The sequence below is a fragment of the Heliangelus exortis genome, chromosome 7 (assembly GCF_036169615.1).
Source record: "Heliangelus exortis chromosome 7, bHelExo1.hap1, whole genome shotgun sequence".
NCBI lineage: Eukaryota > Metazoa > Chordata > Aves > Apodiformes > Trochilidae > Heliangelus > Heliangelus exortis.
The window spans coordinates 15140426-15158268 of NC_092428.1; the positions used below are offsets into that span (position 1 = coordinate 15140426).

The window sequence follows — 17843 nt, forward strand, 5'->3', positions numbered from 1 at the left end:
AGATGGAAGATACAGCAAAATCACCCATTCTGTGGACAAGAGAGTGCCTTTCAAACACTGCTGCATACAGAGACTCAGGGAACAAGCAGACCAGTATCTCAGCAAGAAGGATGTAACAGAGACCACAGTTATGCTTTGTCAGCCTGGACACTCATCTTCATGCTAGGGTGAGGACTCTTCCCTCGGAGCTGCACAATTACCTCAGCCTGGTCCCAAATGTAGCTGTGGCCCTGCACATAAACCCTGGTGTCTCACCGTTCTGCCTATCTTGTAACATCAGCCTTGGCACTTTGGAGGTCCAAGAACCTCCCCTTTGCTCTGAAGAGGATTTGGGCAATAGTTTATTTAAGTGGTGAGACATAGTGTCTACTCATCCTGCAGGCTGTGATGGTCCAGCATCACTGGAAGTGGTCCCATATATGCTGCTGGCAGCTCTGGGTTTAGGGACTCCCTGAGGTGGCTGCTCCATCATGTTTAACAGACCTCAACAGACCTATGTGACCCCTGAGTTTGCCTAAACACTTTCTGGGGACCATTTAGGCTGTAGGTCTCCATAGCATCCTATGGCAACGAGTTCCATAATTTAATCAAGGGTGGCATGTAAAAAGGCACTGTCTTTTGTGTGTCCTCAAATCTGCTGCCCAATAACTCAATTTGGACACTCCTATTTCCTGTGTTGGAAAAAATGGAGAATTATCACTGCCTCTGCACCTGCTCCACATCACTGGTGCTTCTATACCAGCCTGCCTCAGCTTTTCTTTTGCCTCCCCCTCATTCATACCCTCTGGTAATCTCCCACGCCCCTGCCAGCCCAGCCTGGCATTGTGGAAAGGATGGAGCTGGAAACATCTCTGCTTTGCTTCATGACTGCATTTATCTCCACTTCTCTCCTGCTATCCTCTTCTATAGAGTGTGGAAGAGATGCTTGGAGGTCCCTGCTGTTGCTGGTCCAGATGCCACCAGGCTCCCTCTGGAGCAAACCTTGCTGGAAATCCTCAAAGCATCTTCTGGTGGTTTTGGGTGCTCACTCCTCCCTGACTGATCCATGTGTGCACACGTGGACCTTTTCCTGTCCACCCAGCTCAGGATCTCACAAGGAGAACGTAGTAACATGGATTATGGTCACCTTGGGCATTACTTATCTCCTAAACAGACTTCCCTGGAAGTGTTAAAGGCCAGGCTGGATGGGGCTTGGAGCAACCTGGTCTAGTGGGAGGTGTCCCTGCCCATGCACAGGGTTTGGAACTAGATGATCTTTAAGGTCTCTTCTACCCCAAACCATTTGATTATTCTATGATTCCCTGGCCTCAGGTGTCCCAATTCCATCCTGATGTGAGACAGGGAGCACCTGGGGTGGTGGAGAGAGGTGACACAAGGGTCCATGGGGAAGTGTAGGGTGGTGTTTGTATTGCTACTACCCTGGCCAAGTGGGATTGCCATTGCAAGGAGTCTTGAACATCTTGAACATCTCTGCTGTGAAGAAAGACTGAGAGAACTGAGGATGTTTAGCCTTGAGAAAAGAAGGCTAAGAGAGGTTCTTATTAATGTCCATAAATATCTGAGGGGTGGGTGTCAAGGGCATAAGGCCAATCTCTTCTCCATGGTGTGCAGTAATAGGACAAGGAATAATGGGTTTAAGCTAGAACACAGGAAGTTCCACCTCAACATGAGGAGAAACTTATTTACTCTGAGGGTGACAGAGCACTGGAACAGGCTGCTCAGAGAGGTTGTGGAGTGTCCTCTGGAGACATTCAAAACCCACCCAGGATGCATTCCTGTGTGGCCTGTCCTGGGTTATCCTGCTTTGGCAAGGGATTTGGACTTCTAGATCTCTAGAGGTCCCTTCCAACCCCTACCATTCTATGATTCTATGAGGCTTTGGAATTGGTAGAAATTGAAGCCTAATCAAATCACACTTTCACCAGTAAAGCGCTATACAAAGCAGAAGGGACTTGGGAACCAGTGAACCACAAACTCCTCCCTACCCAGTGCCTTTGCAAAGCCCCTGCCTCTTGTCTATTCCATCTCTTACCCATGCACATGCTTTGGAAAGTCTCAGAGATCTCACCTGGTGACCCATATCTGGTGGAGGTCCACCACACGAGGGTATCCCATGGGTCTGGGAGATGTGTAAAGTGCTTCAAGGTCTTGGTCTTCATCTTGGGGAAGTTCTGCCCTTGCTGGTCATCTCCCCAGCAGGGATATCTCCCTACAAGCAGGTACTGGGTGTGCATCATGTCTTACTAGTCCAGTGGGTCTTCTCCAGCCTCAGCTTCTGTGAAGATGCTTTATCTCCTGCACCTTCCTTGGCTCCCAAGTGTGGGATGTGCAGCCACTCCATTTGGAGGTGAGGGGCAGCAGAACAGTCCCTTGACTTCACCTACCTGTCCCAAGAAAAAATGTGGGGACTACAAGGGTGCCTTTCCCATCACTAGGTGGGTGATCCCATGGGATGGAGAAAGGAAGGATTGGAGCTGGATATTTCACCCTCAGAGAGCTGGTGAGTTGCTGTCTGATGTGTATGTTTCAGAGGAAGCTGTTCATTCAGGTTTTGACAGTGCATCAAGCAATGAGCACATTGCTGTCTCTGAGCACCTCTGAGCATCCCCGTGGAGCTGTGCACAGAGCAAAACAAGCGGGGAGGAGACTCAGGCTCCATCCAGGTGCCTGTCAGCAAAAACCTACCCAGCAAAATATGCTGGTCCTCCTGTTTTGGGAAAAAAAACAACCCTGTCCTCTCCTCCTCCAGCCCTTTCCTTCCTGTCCCAGCTCTCCCTGCATTACAGAAAGAAGTGAATTCCTATTCCTTAAGGAAGGGTCTGGGATTTCTGGGTGATGGCAAACAGCAGTCTTGCAGCACGTCCATCAGTGGCAATTTCCTCAGCCTCCTTTGGTGCACTGAAAGCACACAGGCAAGGACATTGCCAGTAGCAGGGGGGGAAAAACATAAATAAACCACTGCTAAACTCAGCATTTACTTCGTGCTGAAGCTCTCTTGGTAACAAGCAGCTCCCTAGAAAAATGTGCTTTGCTGCATGTCCCCTCTTTTTCCCCTGTGTGCATGTCTTCAGACCCTCTCTTCTAACTAATGCCTAATTAGGCTGGAAGAGCTGTTTGGCCCGATAGCATAGTTATGGATAATGCTATGCAAATTGTCTTGAAGACCTATGAGCCCCCAAATAGATAAGTGCTTCTAGCTACCCCTGTGCTTAGCTGCCTGTGGCCTTTCCAGCCAACCACGACGGCAAATAGTATGAGGGGCTTTAAAGAAAATGCTCTTTAAAATAAAAATTATAATAATAAGAAAAAATAATCACCCTCTCCCTTCCAGTAGAAAATTCTTGATGCCATAAAGATGCCTTGGCATCTCAGCACAGCCTGATCCCAGATAGCTGAGATGTGTAGTGAGGAACATGGTCAATGTCTGAAATATGACAACACTCTTAGAGGACGTTCTGGTTCACCTAAGGTCTCCTCAGCCTTAGGGTCCCCATCCCCACCCCTCCTGTGGCAGTGCCATCACGGCTGAAGGGCACCATGACCTCAAACTCTGAACAAGTGAGCCTTTGTCTTCCCTCCTAATTATACTTTGGGAGGTTCCTCTGTTTATTATTCATCTGATAGCGATCTTTTTTTAAACACTTTCATGATCCCCCCTCCTGGCCGTGCTAAAGACCAGAATACCCAAATATATGTATTTAGATGTGTAGAAATACCAAAAATAGCCAAAACTGGGTGGTGCAGACCCTTTCCTATGTGCCTTATGAAGCTTCCCCTCATCTTCATCCTGCCCCACCACCTGCCATCCATCCCTCCAGGGCGGGTGATAAGGGCCAGGCCCTGCTGAGACTGAGTCCTGTGCAACTCATTGCACCTTTTGATCAGCTCTTGGGAGTGGTCCTGCTGGGCTGGGGATTTGATTGACAGGTGCACGCCTGGCCATTAGGAGAAAATGAGGGGTAATGTGTAAACACCCAGGAGGAAAAACAGCCCTTTGCCTTAATGATAGTTTGTCATGTCATATTTTTCTAAAAATTATGAAACAGTGGCAGGCTAACCATTCATTTGCATTGCTTTAATTCATATTTTGAATACCGGACAATGACTTTAAACACCACCCAATTTAACCCACATGTTCTCACTCGTTTCTACAAAAAAATCCCATCCAAAAGGCAGGCTTGATCAGCTTCCCAAAGCAGGCTCCTCAGTGTATGGATACCAACACCTGCATGGATACTGCGTTGTTCCTCAGGGCCCCTCCAAATGCTTTACACCCATGTATGTGTGCTATTGATGCTATTTAATAAAATATTTAACACATACCCAGGAACAGAGCACAGATGATCACTGAGCTCTGGTGCAAGTGCCCAGCAGCCTTCAGGGCTGCACATGAGGCAGAGCCAAGAGCCAAGGTGCCCATGTGTGTCATTGTTATGAGCTCAACCTGTCACAAGCTCCTACTGGAAAATAGCCTGTTCTGCTTATTTCCCAGGTGACTCCATGAGTGGCCCCTGTTTTGGGGTCTGGTTGGGGTACCTGTGGGACTGGGTCTGCAAAGGTGAGAGATGGCAACTGGGCAGCATGGAGAGCTGGTGATGTCTCTGAAAGTTTTCCAGAGGTGGGTTTGCATGTTTGGGTGCTGCTCAACAGTCCCATTCCAAGTGCAAATGCTGGCCTAGAGTATGCCCAGGAAGAAGCCCATGCAACTCCCAAATCCAACAGCAGAAGCCGTGCCCCAGCTTCTCCATCTGAGGCCTACAAGAAAGCTGGGGAGGGGCTTTTCACAAGGGCATGGAGTGATAAGATGAGAGGGACTGGTTTTAAACTGGAAGAGGGGAGCTTTAGGTAAGACATTAGGAAAAAACTCCTTCCAGTGAGGGTGGTGGGGCATTGGCCCAGGTTGCCAAGAGAAACTGTGGCTGCCCCATCCCTGGAAGTGTTCAAGGTCAGCTCTCCATTGGAGCTGGTATAGTGGGAAGTGTTCCTGCCCATGGCATGGGTGTTGGGACCAAGTGATCTCTGAGGTCCCTTCCAACCCAAACCATCCAATGATTCTATACTGCTCCAAAGGTGACAGCTGAGTTTAGGCCAAGGAGCAAATCCATAACTGGGCTTGCAGGGAGGACCAGGCTGTCAGTTCTCCCTGCCTGCTGGGGTTTTGTTGCCCACCACTGCCCTACTCCACGGAGAACCAGGAGCTGCCATGATTAAGAGTCATCAGTTCCCATGCTGATGGAACCATTTACAGGCAGCAGTGGCATCCCCCTTCTCCCTTGGTGCCCTCACCCTATGTGTTGCAGCCCCCTGCAGTTGGTGCCACTGGACAAGGAGCAGCACTGGCTCCATCCAAACTCAACTTTGCACAACTTGGGGTTTTGCCTTCTCCTTTTGCCCCCCTTCCCAGAGAGCGAGGAGGCAGGAGGGGCAGTTTAAACCCAGCTTGGGTTTAAAACGTGGAAACGTTTTCCACGTGGAAATCTGCAGCCCCGGTTTGCAGAGCAGTGAACGTGTTTTCAGTTCTTTGCAATACAGATGTCGAGAAGTTGTTGTGAGGCTACCTCCCCCAGCCTGTGAATTTTATTTGTTTTATTGTGGGGGGGGGGGGGGGGGGTGGGGGGTGTGCCTGAGGGTTTTAACACTCCCGCGGGTATTTCCTGTAGCCTGGATTTCCATCCCGGTTATTTTTGTTGGGTATGTAACAGCGCATTTTGTGATCCTGTGGCACTCACATCCTTAGCAGCAAAAGGACACGTTGCTTCACTTGCTTTGAAGTGTTCTTACTTCTTACCTCCGGGTGGGCTCCCCGGGGGGTGCCGAGAAGGTGAGCACAGCGGCTCCCTGGGGGTCCGAGGGGGTGGACCCGGCGGCTCTCGGTGGGACTCGGGGAGGTGAAGCCGGGGGTTGGGGCTGTGGGGGAGATGCGGCGCCGGTCGCGTTGCGGGGCTCCCTCTTGTGCCCGCACATTCCCACTGCAGAGCGGGCTCCGCTGCCTCGGTTTTCAGGCGGTTTCCCCATCCCGCTTCGCAGTCCTTCTCCCGGGTTGGCTCGGTACCCCCCTCCCCGCCTGCGGAGGATGCTGGCGGGGGGAGCAGGGGGGTATGATGCCGGGGCGTGCTGAGGCCGGGAGCAGCTCAAGACCGCGCAAGGCGGTGCCAATCCCCCCTCCCCTCCCCGCTCCACCCCCCCGGCCCCGCTCCGCCCCGCTCGGCGCCGGGCAGCCCGGCAGTGTGGCGAGGCGGGCGGGCAGGCTGCTCCGATCCTCTCCCGGCCCCCGGCCCCGCCGCCATGCCGGCCCCCGGCCCCCGCCGCCCCGCCGCCGTCCTCCTCCTTCTGCTGCTGCTGCTGCTGCTCGGCCGGGTGCTGGTCGCCGCAGGTAAGGGGGAGACGAAGTTTTTGGGAGAGGGGGGTGTTGGTAGGAAGGAGCCTTTGCTGCCTTCCTTTCTCCCCCTCCAAAAAAGTTAATTGCGGTCTGTCCCTGTTTGAGGGAGAGTTCGAGGGTTTTTCTAAGGTTTTATTTCCTTTTGGTTTTAGCATGAAGGTTGGGGGTGGTGGTGCAGGGGAGCGCAGGTTTAGGTGGGGGAATGCTGCGGGGGGATGCTCCGGCGAGTATGCGGGATGGCAACGCTTCTCCCCCGCCAGCCGCACCGGTGCCTCTTCCTTGTATCTTTTTATTTATATTTATATATATATATAATTATTCTCTTTCTTGAGAAGAGCAAAACAAACCCAGCCCTGTTTGTAGTATCGCTGGCAGTGATTCCCCAGCGGCTCATATAATTACATATTTAGCCTGAATATTTTGATTTTTTTTTTGTTTGTTTGTTTGTTTGTTTTGTTGTTTTTAAAGCTGCATTTTTCTAATCTGAGTTATTGATGGCCGGAGCAGCTAAATGGGCTTTTCCTATGGCTCTTTAAAGTTTCCTGTGCGCAGCCCAATCTTGTGATTGAGATGCACTTAAATCCAGCCCTTCCGCTAGTAATCCCTGCCACAGACAATAAACAGAGGCGCGTCTCTCCTGCTGCCCTCTCTCGTCAGGACTCCTGTGATAAAATTCAGCCTTTCCGCTATAACCCCCCCCCCTCCCCCTTAAAACTCATCAACCATCCTCTGCATCTCAGGACTTTGTCCTTTGTCATCCTCTGGGGATGGCAAACCAAAGGCGCGGGTGTTTATCCACCAGGTATAAAAAAGATGTCCTCAAGTGTAGAACTCAGAAGTGGAGCCCTATAAAGTTTGGTGGCTTTTAGAGGTTGGAAGAAAACATGACCGTAACAGGCTGTGGGGCTCCGGTGATGGGCAAGGTCGTCATCCGGGTGGGAATTCGAGAGGAGAGCCTATTGCTCCCTTCCCGCAGCTCGTGGTGAGGGTTGAGGACGTGTCACGGAGCTGCGTGCAGCACAGATTGGTCTAGTTAGTAGTTAAAAGCATCTGCTGACAAGCTGATTTTCTAGGAAAATGAACCAAGCCTTCTTTTCTGAAGCGTAATTAAGGTGACGAGGAATTTAGGGAAGGGAGTTTAATTACATTAATATTTTTTCCGCCTCCGCCGCACAAAGATCCAGTGTGTTTCGGCAAATGGAAAACTGAAATGGCACTATGGACTTATTCACTGGCCTGGATGTTGCTGCAGCAGCAATATCCTTCAGCCAGGAGAAGAAACTCTTCCTTTGCTGGAAAGAGAGAGCTCTCTGCCGGTGTCCTACTCGGCCGGGAGCAGCACGGTGTGTGCCAAAGGGTTCCAGTGCTGTGGGAGTGGGCCCGTGGGATGCTGCAGTTTGGGAGGGAAAGGCTGGATGAGCTGAGATGCTCTGAATCAGGGTTTAGCTGTGTCCAAGAAGACTGGGAATGTTGGTTGGAGGGCTTGTTGGGTGGGTTGGTGTTGCAGGACCCTCGTGCCTTGCTCTGTCCTCTGGGCAGTGCTCTTTATTTTTTTGCATGCACCAGGTTCACGCAGGGGTTGAAGTAAAACTGGCAGAAGGGAGGGAGGTAATGAAGAAAAAAACAAGTTAAACCTGACCAGGCTGGATCAGTTGGAATCTGGGGAGCTTGCTAAAGGCACACTGTTAATCTGGTGTATGTAAATGTGTACAAAGTTTTTAGCTGTAGAGCTATAATTAGTGTTTCTCTAGGAGTTGTGCAGAGATAGCATGTGATGACACAGAGGAGGGAGCAGAGATGGGTGCTCAGCCCCAGTGGTAGTCCACTCCCTTTCTCTCATCTTTGCTTGGTTTTAAGGAGGGAGGGGGAGGCATCACCTTGAAAATAAAACTTTTCTTTTATTAACAGAGAACATACATATTGTTTGTGTTGGGTTTTGCAACAGGGCAGGGAGAACTCTTGCTTTGGTTTGGGGTTTGAAGCACAGAAGTGGTCAGCTCAGCTATCCCCAGAAGTGCTGCTGTGTGCCCCTCTGCTGTGGGTGAACCCCAGCTCCCACCTGCATCTCCCCACCCATTCCTGGGGCTTTGCCTGCTGGGCTGCTCGCTGTGCTTCATTCTGCTGCTCTGGGCTGCTCTTGGTAGGAGAACAACTTGCTGCAAGGATTTGGAGAGCTTGCTTCTTGCAACCTGGAGGTTGCAGAAGGGCTGCTGAGATCCAGGGGGTGATGCCGGAGGGAGGCTTAGCTGACAAGGGTGTCTGCAGGCAGTATCACACTGCCATCCTGGGCATGGACTGTCCTCCCATCCCTCTGCTGTACCACCTTGAGGAAAACACTGAGGAAAAAGAGTGAGTGAGGGGAATATCGGCAATGTGGGACCTGCACATCAGTGACAGAAGGATGGCTGTCACCATGAGCAGATGGCTGGGACAGAGCTCTCCAGGACCTGTTGCTCATCAGCAAAGCCTGCCTTTGCAGGAGATGGGGGCGTGCTTGTGTGTGGAAGGGTCTGCTTTGGCTTTTTTTGTCTCCTTCTCCTTCAGCTTCTTGGTTATGGAGCCTTCTCTCTTAGAAGCTGGTGCTCTGTGTGTGGTAGTGGCAGGAGGAAATAATGAAGCAACTCAAAAAGGACAGAAACAGAAAAACACTTTTTTTAAGAAGGCAGAATCTCTTAGAAATAGTAGTTGGGGGTAGGGGAGAAGCCCAGAATGCATTTTCTCTGTTTGGAAATGAAGTGTACTGCTGCTGACCCAATAAGCAGCCTGGGGAGTCCAGCTGTGTTCCTTATCTCCTTTCCTCTGTGTATGTCTCCAGTGGTCCCTTTGGTGCTGTGTGAGTTGGCTCCTTTTCTGTCCGTCTCCTAGCTGTACAGGAATAAAAATAAAAATCTGTATTTTGCATCAGTGAAGAGAGCAAAGATGATGCAAGAAGCTTGGTTTTGCTTCAGTTTCTAGCAGCAGCACTCTCAAGCCCTGTGTTTTTCTCCCCCTGTCGTGTTTGGAATTGGCGGGATCATCCCCGTAGGTTTTCAGGAGAGCTGGGCTGTGCTCTTTCCAAAGCCAGGAGCCAGGGAGAGGGCAGGGAGTGCTGGGCTGGGGGGTGAGGATGGACAGGGCTGGATGGAGTGGTTGAGGAGTTCATTACAGCAGATGCTGGTGCCATAAAGCCACAGGTTCCCACTGTTTCCTATTCACTTATATCCTCCCAGCTTTAGCGATGCTAATACAAACGAAAACATTTGCTGGAGTGACAAGGGGGGAGCATAAATCACCAGCCTGTTCCCTCTGCCCCCTCCTGCCATCCCACCCAGGTGTCTCACTGAGGGAAGCGTGGGGGGATTAATATGGTGCAAAGGATGCCTGAGCCGCTCGCTTGCTGCCCTCGGCCCTCTCGTGGTATTTTAACACCCATTGCCTCCAATTTTGGTTTTTCCTTAATACGCAGAGCTGTAATTTGCTGCAATCAGTTGTATTGTGCAAGCCACCCGTGCTCGTGAGTCAGAGTGTGGTGGCACCCAGCTGACACAGAGGGTCAGGGTCTGGTGGCATGAAGGCTGGGAGCTGGCATGATCCTCCCCTGCTGCTGCCAGAGTTCAGGAACTAAAGGAAATGTACAAGGTGCTTTTTTTCCAAGCGGAGCCTTTGTGTACCCCAGGAGCAGTGAACCAGTAGCTTTTCGGCGATGTGGCTCCCCACCTCAGACTGGGGCACTAGAAAAAAAAAATCCTGTATGACCTGAAGTGGGATTGCAACCATTGCTAGGAAATGCAGAACGTTGATTTGGGAGAGGCAGAAAGCCTCATAAAACTGCTCTGATGTCTGGTTTCACACCCACCCTATAAGGGACCTCTCTTGATGGGAACCCAGAGGCCCCTAGCTAAATGCAGCACCCTCCCCACCACTCCCCCAGTCCTCTGTCTCCCTGTCCCCACAGCTTGAATTTTCACTATCAAGGCAGTTTTGCAGTGTTTAGGTTCATGCTGGGGTCCCGGCATGGAGGGTGATGTTGTTCTTGAGGGTCTCAAAAATGAGTTTTGGTCCCATTGTGGAGCAAAGTGCTAAAACTGTGTGCGTGGGGAAGGCTTGGGGAGCCAGAAGGCAAGCAAAGCATCCCGGCTGCACAGAGAATTATTTTTGAAGCCTTCTGGTTTTTCGGATGCCTGACTCACGGTGCAGGAATGCGCTGGGCTGGCAGCCCTGGACCTGCTCCTTGGTGGAAGGGAAGAGCTGCCTCCTCCTCCCGAGCTCTTATTCCCCATCTCCTCTCCTCCCAAACTGCCAGGCTGGGCTGGTAGCAGCCACATGTTTGCTGAGCTTGGATTTTTAGGGTTTTTTTAATTTTTTTTCTTTGCTATTTGTTTTTCATGTATGGGCTGCTTTCTTGGTGTGGTTGGGGCAGCTGGGTGGGTTGTAGCAAGGGTTGCATCGGCTGATCGAAGGAAAGGGAGAAGCAGAGTGAACCCTGAGATAAAACACGAGCCAGGCTGGGAAAGGCTGGGCAAAGCCATGCTGGAAAATGAGGAAAGGGAAACAGTAATTATTTAGCACAGGGCTTGCTCCAGCGTGTCCTGTATTCTGCCTTTAAGCTCCTATGAGTCCCTCCCCGCTTCAGCCCAGCAAGGCCCTTCTTGGGTCTCCTCTACTCCCTTCTGCTTTTGGTGGCTTCTCCCAGACCTCCTGGCTTTTGGGGGGCTGTTCCCCATTGCAGCAGTCTCCCCCAGACCCACGCCAGATATGTTATATCTGGGTTAGGTTTGTAATGAAACACACTGGTGAGGGTTGTGGTCCTCATCCCCAAACTGGGGGTCCAGGCACTGCTGCCAAGTGTAACTGGGGGGGGTGTTGAAGCTGTAAACCTTAACCCAGATCCTGATTGGCTGAGTTGAATTTGGTATAGGGACCTTGATGGCAAGTTTGGCTCCATGTGTGTTAGGCTCCATTGAGAAATTCAGGTGGGTAAAGGTGGAGAAAGCATGCAAGAAGTCAAGCCACGTGCCACCAAGGTGCATGGGGATGGCAGGCTGTGGGGCAGGGCTGGTTGTGGCACAGGTGACCCCAGACTGGGCTGTGACTGAGACAAGGCTTCTCCCTGGAGCTGGGTTTGTACAGGAGAAATGCTTACCAGGAGGCAGATCTCTGCTGCCTGCCACACAGTCTGAGTGGATGGGGCTGGCATAATCCCCCAGGACCTGAAAAACAAATGTTTGGAGGTGGTTTCTTCCCCCTGTAGCTTTGCCTGTTGTTAAAGGCAGTGTTTGTTTATTTTTTTTAACCCTGGGAGATGGAGGACACCAGTTGAGACACTTACTAATGAGTAATTAACTGGTTATATGAGAAGTAAACCAAAATTCTTAAACTCTGAAGCTTTTATCTCCTTGCATTTGGGGTCTGGGCTGTCCCTTTCCCTGGGGGAGAGAGTCCCTTCAGGTAGGGGAGGCAACCTGTATACATTTGCAGGGGTTCCCTTTCACCTCCATCCCTTTGCTCCACAAGTCTGATCGGCAGATCAGCAGCAGTCCATAATATACACATGTATAGCCCAGCTGCCTTCAACTTTTATTCCCATTTATCTCTTTAGAGGTCAGGAGGAGGGAAGGGGCTTTGTTTGCACCAGAAATGATCTCTTCCCTGCCCAAATGCCCAGGGCTGCAAGCATGGTCTATGTTTCTAATTGGTACAGACCCCTCATCAAGCCGTAGACAAAAGTCAGGTCCCGACATTTCATGCTTCTAGGGTGAAGGTCCCCTGAGTAACCTTTGCTGCCCTCCCCTCCTTCACAAGCCTACGCCAAGTGCGAAAGCTGTGGGATTGTTTCCCTTTGAAAGAGCGTGGAAAATCTCATTTTGAGATGTTTAATGCGTATTAAGATCCATCTGCCTTTCTCTTGAACGCAGACCCACCACAGGAGGAGAGGCGAGGACCTCTCAGTGCAGATTCTCAGTGCCCGGGTGGGCCTTGGGGGCTCTGGGGGGGTGATGCTATGGGCAGCATCCTTGGCTGGAGGATCCATCCTGGTGGATAGCACTGGATGCTAGAAAGTGTATTGGGGGGAACAACCCCCCAAAATTCTCCCCAAACTTCTGTAGAAGTGTAGGAATGCTCTTGTTATTGACGTTGTATTGACGTTCTTGCCATGTTCCCTCCCTGGCTGGCAGCATTGAAATGCCTTGATGTGTCTTCCTCCACAACTTAGGGAGCAGTATGGGCTGTCCACCTCTGAGTGGGTTCCTCGGCATACCTGCATCTCCTGGGGTGATGGGAGGCTGGAGCCACAAGATGTAAAACAAACCCAGGCTTGCTGGCAGGGTGGCTTGCGGGGGTGGGAGGCTATTAAAAGGGTTGTGTTGCATTGTATAGCGTGGGAGTTTTCCTGAGGCAGGAAGCTGGAGAGCCCAGAAACTCCTCAGGACAGATTTAAAGAGAAGGGACACGCCTGGGATGAGGTGTTGCTGTCTCCTCCTGTCTGAGGTTGCTGTCAGTGAGTGTCCTCAAAGCTTTCTAGGCTGGGAGGTTTGGGGCTTATTCATGACCAGTGGTATATATGGGCACGTCCACCCAGCAGAGGCTGGAGGGATAAAATCCTCAGCAGAAGACATTGCTTTGTTAACCAGGTTTTCCAGTGGACTGACATGATGTTCTGGGAATTTCTTCCTTCAGAGGACTGTGACTCCCAGTTTGAGGACCAAGAGTGCTCAGGATGGAGGAACAGGCCTGAGACAGTTTTATGGAGCTGGATGAACAGAGCTTCCTTCCACTGAAGTGATCAGCTCTGCCTCTCTATCTTGAGGGAGGTCTCATCCCTCTCTTACATTTTTTGTGAGTGGGGACTGGTCTCTGTGTGCCTGTTATCCACCATGGAAACCTCATCATCCTACGCTGTCACCTGGCTTCGTTACTGGCTCTATCTGTTTGGGTTGGCTTGAAAAACAGGAGGGTGTTTTCCAGCAGCCAGAAAGTGGTTGCTATTTAAAACAACACCCCCCCCCCCCCCCCCCCCTAAAAAAAATAAATGTGGTCTGATGCTTGCTTTTCATCCACATAGCCAAATGGAGCCAGGCAAGCATCCCCACCCTCACCTCTCTGAAGGCTTTGCAGGGCCTGCAACTGAAGCTTGTAATTAGTGCTGGTCATGAGGGTGGATCTTGCAATGTGGCCTCGCTGTCTGCTGTGGTCTGGCCTGGGGCCATCGCTGTGTTTCAGATGGCTGCTGCTCAGGTGTGGGATCCCAGCAGGCTCCCTCCGCCCCTCTTTATCCCAAACAGGCTGGGGAAGCTGCTCAGGGTGCAGGTACCTTCACCTCCCCACCCAGTGTGGCTGTTTCTGAATTTGCCAAATGGTGCCTGTGCTGGAATATTATTTTTAAAAAAGTTTTTCTTTCTCCTTTGACCAATGTGAAATGTAGAGAAGTAGTTAAAATAAAAGTATGGCTCCCAAGCCCAATTACGCAGCAATTAAAAGTAATCAGTGGTCTAGGTTGCTGCATTAGAGAGTGGGATCATTGAAGGGTTTTCTTTTACAGCCTACCTTGGAGAAGCTTAAATGTCCTGTCCCTTCTGCTTTCTGGGACCTGACTGGAGGATGCCAAGTATTGTAGAAAGTCTCCATAAGGCTGGAAGGATGCTGTTTCCCATGCTCAGGGGGCTTGTGGCATCCCTATGTAGTTCCTCAGGGTCTCCTCTGAGTTGTGCTAGTCTGTATGCTTCGGGGACAAGCCCTTGGTGACACGGTGGCACTGCTGGCTGCACACCTGGCTCTGTCAGCACTGCTGGAGCCGCAGGCTAATGCTTTTGCCTGGAAGGAAGAAGGAAGTGGCAATTCAGGCTCTGCTGCCATCTCCACCCATGCACTTCCACCTGGGCCTGTGGTTCCTCTTGTCCTCCTCCTCCAGTCTTTCTGAGGAGATGCCTGACTTGGCTCTGGAAGGATGTTTTCCCGGAGGACACGTGATGCCCACCGTGCATCTCTGGAGCTGCTGTCTGCAGTCAGAGCCCTGCAAACGCCTCCTGCCTCGCTCCGGTGTCGGCACTAAACAGGATTTGTTGGGAGAGAGGGGATTTGTTTGCATGGCTGTGCAGCACGGAGCTGCTCCCGGTGACTGGGGTCCAGAGTCTCATGCTGCTGGGGTGTGAGGTGCCAAAGCCTATAAAACTTTAATTTTTCCTCACCTTGCAGTCCCTTTTTTTTCTACACTAAATGAATTTCTACTGGGGAATGACTGGTCTGTGCTGGGGTGAAGAAAGCAGGGCTGGGAGGTGTGGCTGGGGAGGTTTGGCACAATAAAAATCCTGTGGTGCTGTAGCCCAGGGATCCTGGCTTTGCACTTGAAGGAATTACAGCCACATGGTTCATCCTTGTCATGGGTGCTTGGGATGCCCTGTTATATATATAAAATAAGGTATTAGAGGCACGTTTTTCAGACTCTAAATTTATACACCAGGGTAGAAGTGCTGGCTCTGCCCAAAGCTGGAAAAGCGAGATCCAAAAGCTGGAAGGAGGGTTGGGTTTTGTTTGGGCTGAACGGTGACTAATGAGAGTTGAGTTTTTAAAACAAATGCTTGGGATAAACTGGTTATGCAAACTGGGGCGAATTGGGCAGGTTCCTTTGTAGTTTGCAACAAAACCCCAGGAGTCTGGGGCATGTTGGGGCTGGTCCTGCTGGGGCTGGAAAAACCCACGCACCAGCTCTGTGGAAGGGGTCCCAGCCGATTGGGAAGATCCCAGGGGATAAATGGTAGGGAAAGCCTCAGGTTACTGCAGCACCTCACCTGTCCAGCTAAAACCTCGAGTGATGCCAAGACTAAAAACACATGGGGTCAAAGATTTTTTAGGTGCAATTTTGTAATACTTGCTAAGAGGCATGCATGCTGTGCTCAGCTCCAAGAAACTGTTAGGCTTGCTTGCCATGTTGCCGAAAAATATAGAAATTTGGGGGTTCTTTGGTTTTTTTGCTGTGTTCAGGAGGATCATGTGCCATATGCAGGTGTGCCAGCAATGACTGGCATGCTTTGCAAAGGCAGTTGCGTTTGCAGACCTCAAGGCTTCTGTTTTCTGTCCCATCCATCCCATCTGTCCATCAAACAGCCCTCCCAGGCTTTGCAAGGCTCCTCACAAGTGCTTTAAGGACAATAAAAGAAAAAGCAGCAGATACGAGGGTCCTGCTGAATTCTTAACTTCATCCCATGGTGGGGGCTGGGGGAGGGCAATGCCTTGCTTGTCAGTAAGGCAAAGCAGCACTTCTTAAAAATCCCTCTCTCCATTTCCCGCTGGATCACTGCTCTGGGCTGAACAAAAACCAGCTTAGGCTGTCGTTGTCTCTTTGTGAGGAAAAGCCCGACTGCTGGATAAAGCAGAAAAATAGATAAAATGGCCTAACAGGAAAAGAAAGATCAGTTTTGCACTCAGAGAAGGGAAAAGAGGAGGTGAAGTTGCTGCTTAACCCTGTCCATGGCCGGTGCCTGCCCTTGGAGCATACTCTGACCAGTGGCACCTTGGCATTGCTTTCCCTGAATCTGAAGGGCTTGTTGTTGTTTCTGAGGCTGGTGGCTGGGTGATGGCTTTTTGGTGGTCTGTGGTCTTGCCTTCAGAGTGGGTTTTTTGTTGTATACGTGCTTGCTGCCCTCCCCCTTCCCGTCTCCGTACCCCAATGACATCCTGACTCTGTTCACATTTGTATTTATGGACTGGCTATAAGGGGATGCAGCAGATCCAGCCAGGCTGTTAATGACCCTTGCATGAAATACCAAAGTCCACTTAGTGGTCTTGGCCGAGAGATTTTACTGCAGCCTCTCCTGCTCTGCCCACCTCCTTCCTTTAGAAAGCAATGGGGAGGGCTGCCAGGGTGATTTCTTGCTGTAAGAGAAAAGAGCTTGGATTTGTGTGCCTGTGGGAAGGAGGGGAAGAAAAGCCTCTGAATCTATGGAAAGTATAGGGGGGAGAATGCAAACCATATGTTTCAGTGAGGGTCAAGTTGCAGAGCTAAAAGCAGCAGGGAAGCAAAATGAAGCCAGAGTCCTGCAGTTTGGCTGCGCTTTGCATCCTGGTAGGTGTCATGGGGGTATCCAGCATGGCCTGTTGAAGGGGAGGGTTTTAAAAAGTAAACCCACCTTAAAAGATTATTTGGGTCCCTACCTAACACTCTGTGGTGTCACTGCTCTCTCAAGTGTTTAGGGCTGGGGCCTAGGGCTGTTCCCATACCCTTGGGGCTCCTATAAATAAGCAGCAGAGATTCTGGGAAGAAGCCTCTGTAGGTTGCCTGGAGTTCATGGCATTTGCAAGTTTGATTGGAAGTCAAGGGAAGGAACTTTTTGCAGGGAAGGCAGTGCCTACAGCTGGCTGGCAATGTAAGGTTGTGTTTGTGCTGGACACTGTGGCTGGCCTTGCATTCTCCTTCCAGCTACGGAGAGGAGAGCCCCATGAAAAGATCCATTTTCCCTTCTCAGAGTGGAAAAAGTTATGTGCATGCAGCCCAGAGAGTTGTCTAGACTTCAGACTGAAGAGATGTGAGCTGGGTTGAAGTGCTTTTAAAAAGAAATCTGAAAATAGGGGGGAGCCATGGGGTCCCACAGCAAACTTTTTTAGCCTGGAGACATCTTTTGTTTCCAAAACCAAAGGCATGGAGACAATATCTGATTCCCCAACTGGCTCTACAGAACTGTTTGCAACCTGTCAGCTTGGTAACCATCTGCTTGCAGCCCGCGGGGACTGTGCTATATCTGGGAGGTGATAGGAAAGGGGCGTTGCTGTGCACCCCTGGGAGCAGCCGATAGCTCCAGCCCCTCCACGGAAGGGAACAGGCATCACAGCATCTCCTTGGCCTGTGCACCAAAAAGAGCTCCTGTGCATAACATGCTAAAAAATCCCTATGGAATTATCCTCTGGCTGTCTGCCTTATTTGCTTTTGTTTGTTTATTTGGTGAGATTTCCTTTTTTAGCGTGTTTTCCTAAAAAAGAAAAAATAATCCAGACACTTTTTTTTTTTTTTTTTCAGTCGGGCTGGTTGTGTGTCTGCACCCCCCCCTCCTTTTTGACTTAAGAGAAGGTATCTTGTAATTAAGCGTCTGTCTGATGAGGAAATTATCAATAAAGTTTTTTATCTAGGCGAGCTGGTCAGACAGTAAGGAGGATCTATTAATATCCCACTGAAAAAACCCAACAGTATAACACTTGCCACCTACTTTGGGGAACACAAACACCATGTGGGTGTGAGTATTTTGAGCAGCAGGTCTATAGGAGAACAGGTTTTGTTCTGCTGTTTATGTATGGGACTGTGTAGTTTTAGCTGAGGTGAGGTATCTGTATCTGTACATGAAGAACAAGGAAAAATTTTGGGAAAATCTTAGGCAGGGTGAGAGAAGGGCGTAAAGATGCTTTCAGGTCATAGCAAAAGACAGTTGTTGGCAGATAACCTTTGTGTCACAAGGAAATGGTGCTTCACTAATGGTGGTTGAGTGACTGAACGGGAAGC

The 17843-nt window shown here is 50.5% G+C and overlaps 1 protein-coding gene across 3 annotated transcripts in view; it reads left to right on the forward strand.

Moving 5' to 3' along the window:
- Positions 1-17843, forward strand: part of UNC5B (unc-5 netrin receptor B) — a 79909-nt gene that overhangs the window by 20484 nt on the left and 41582 nt on the right. The window contains exon 1 of one of the 3 annotated variants that reach the window (XM_071748986.1): positions 6198-6373. The exons of 1 other annotated variant lie outside the window; for it this stretch is intronic. In XM_071748986.1, the coding sequence (XP_071605087.1) occupies positions 6286-6373 (88 nt within the window). In that variant the 5' untranslated portion in view covers positions 6198-6285. Of the gene's footprint in view, positions 1-6197; positions 6374-17843 lie in introns of those variants that run through there. One more of the 3 variants, XM_071748988.1, reaches the window with a different exon arrangement.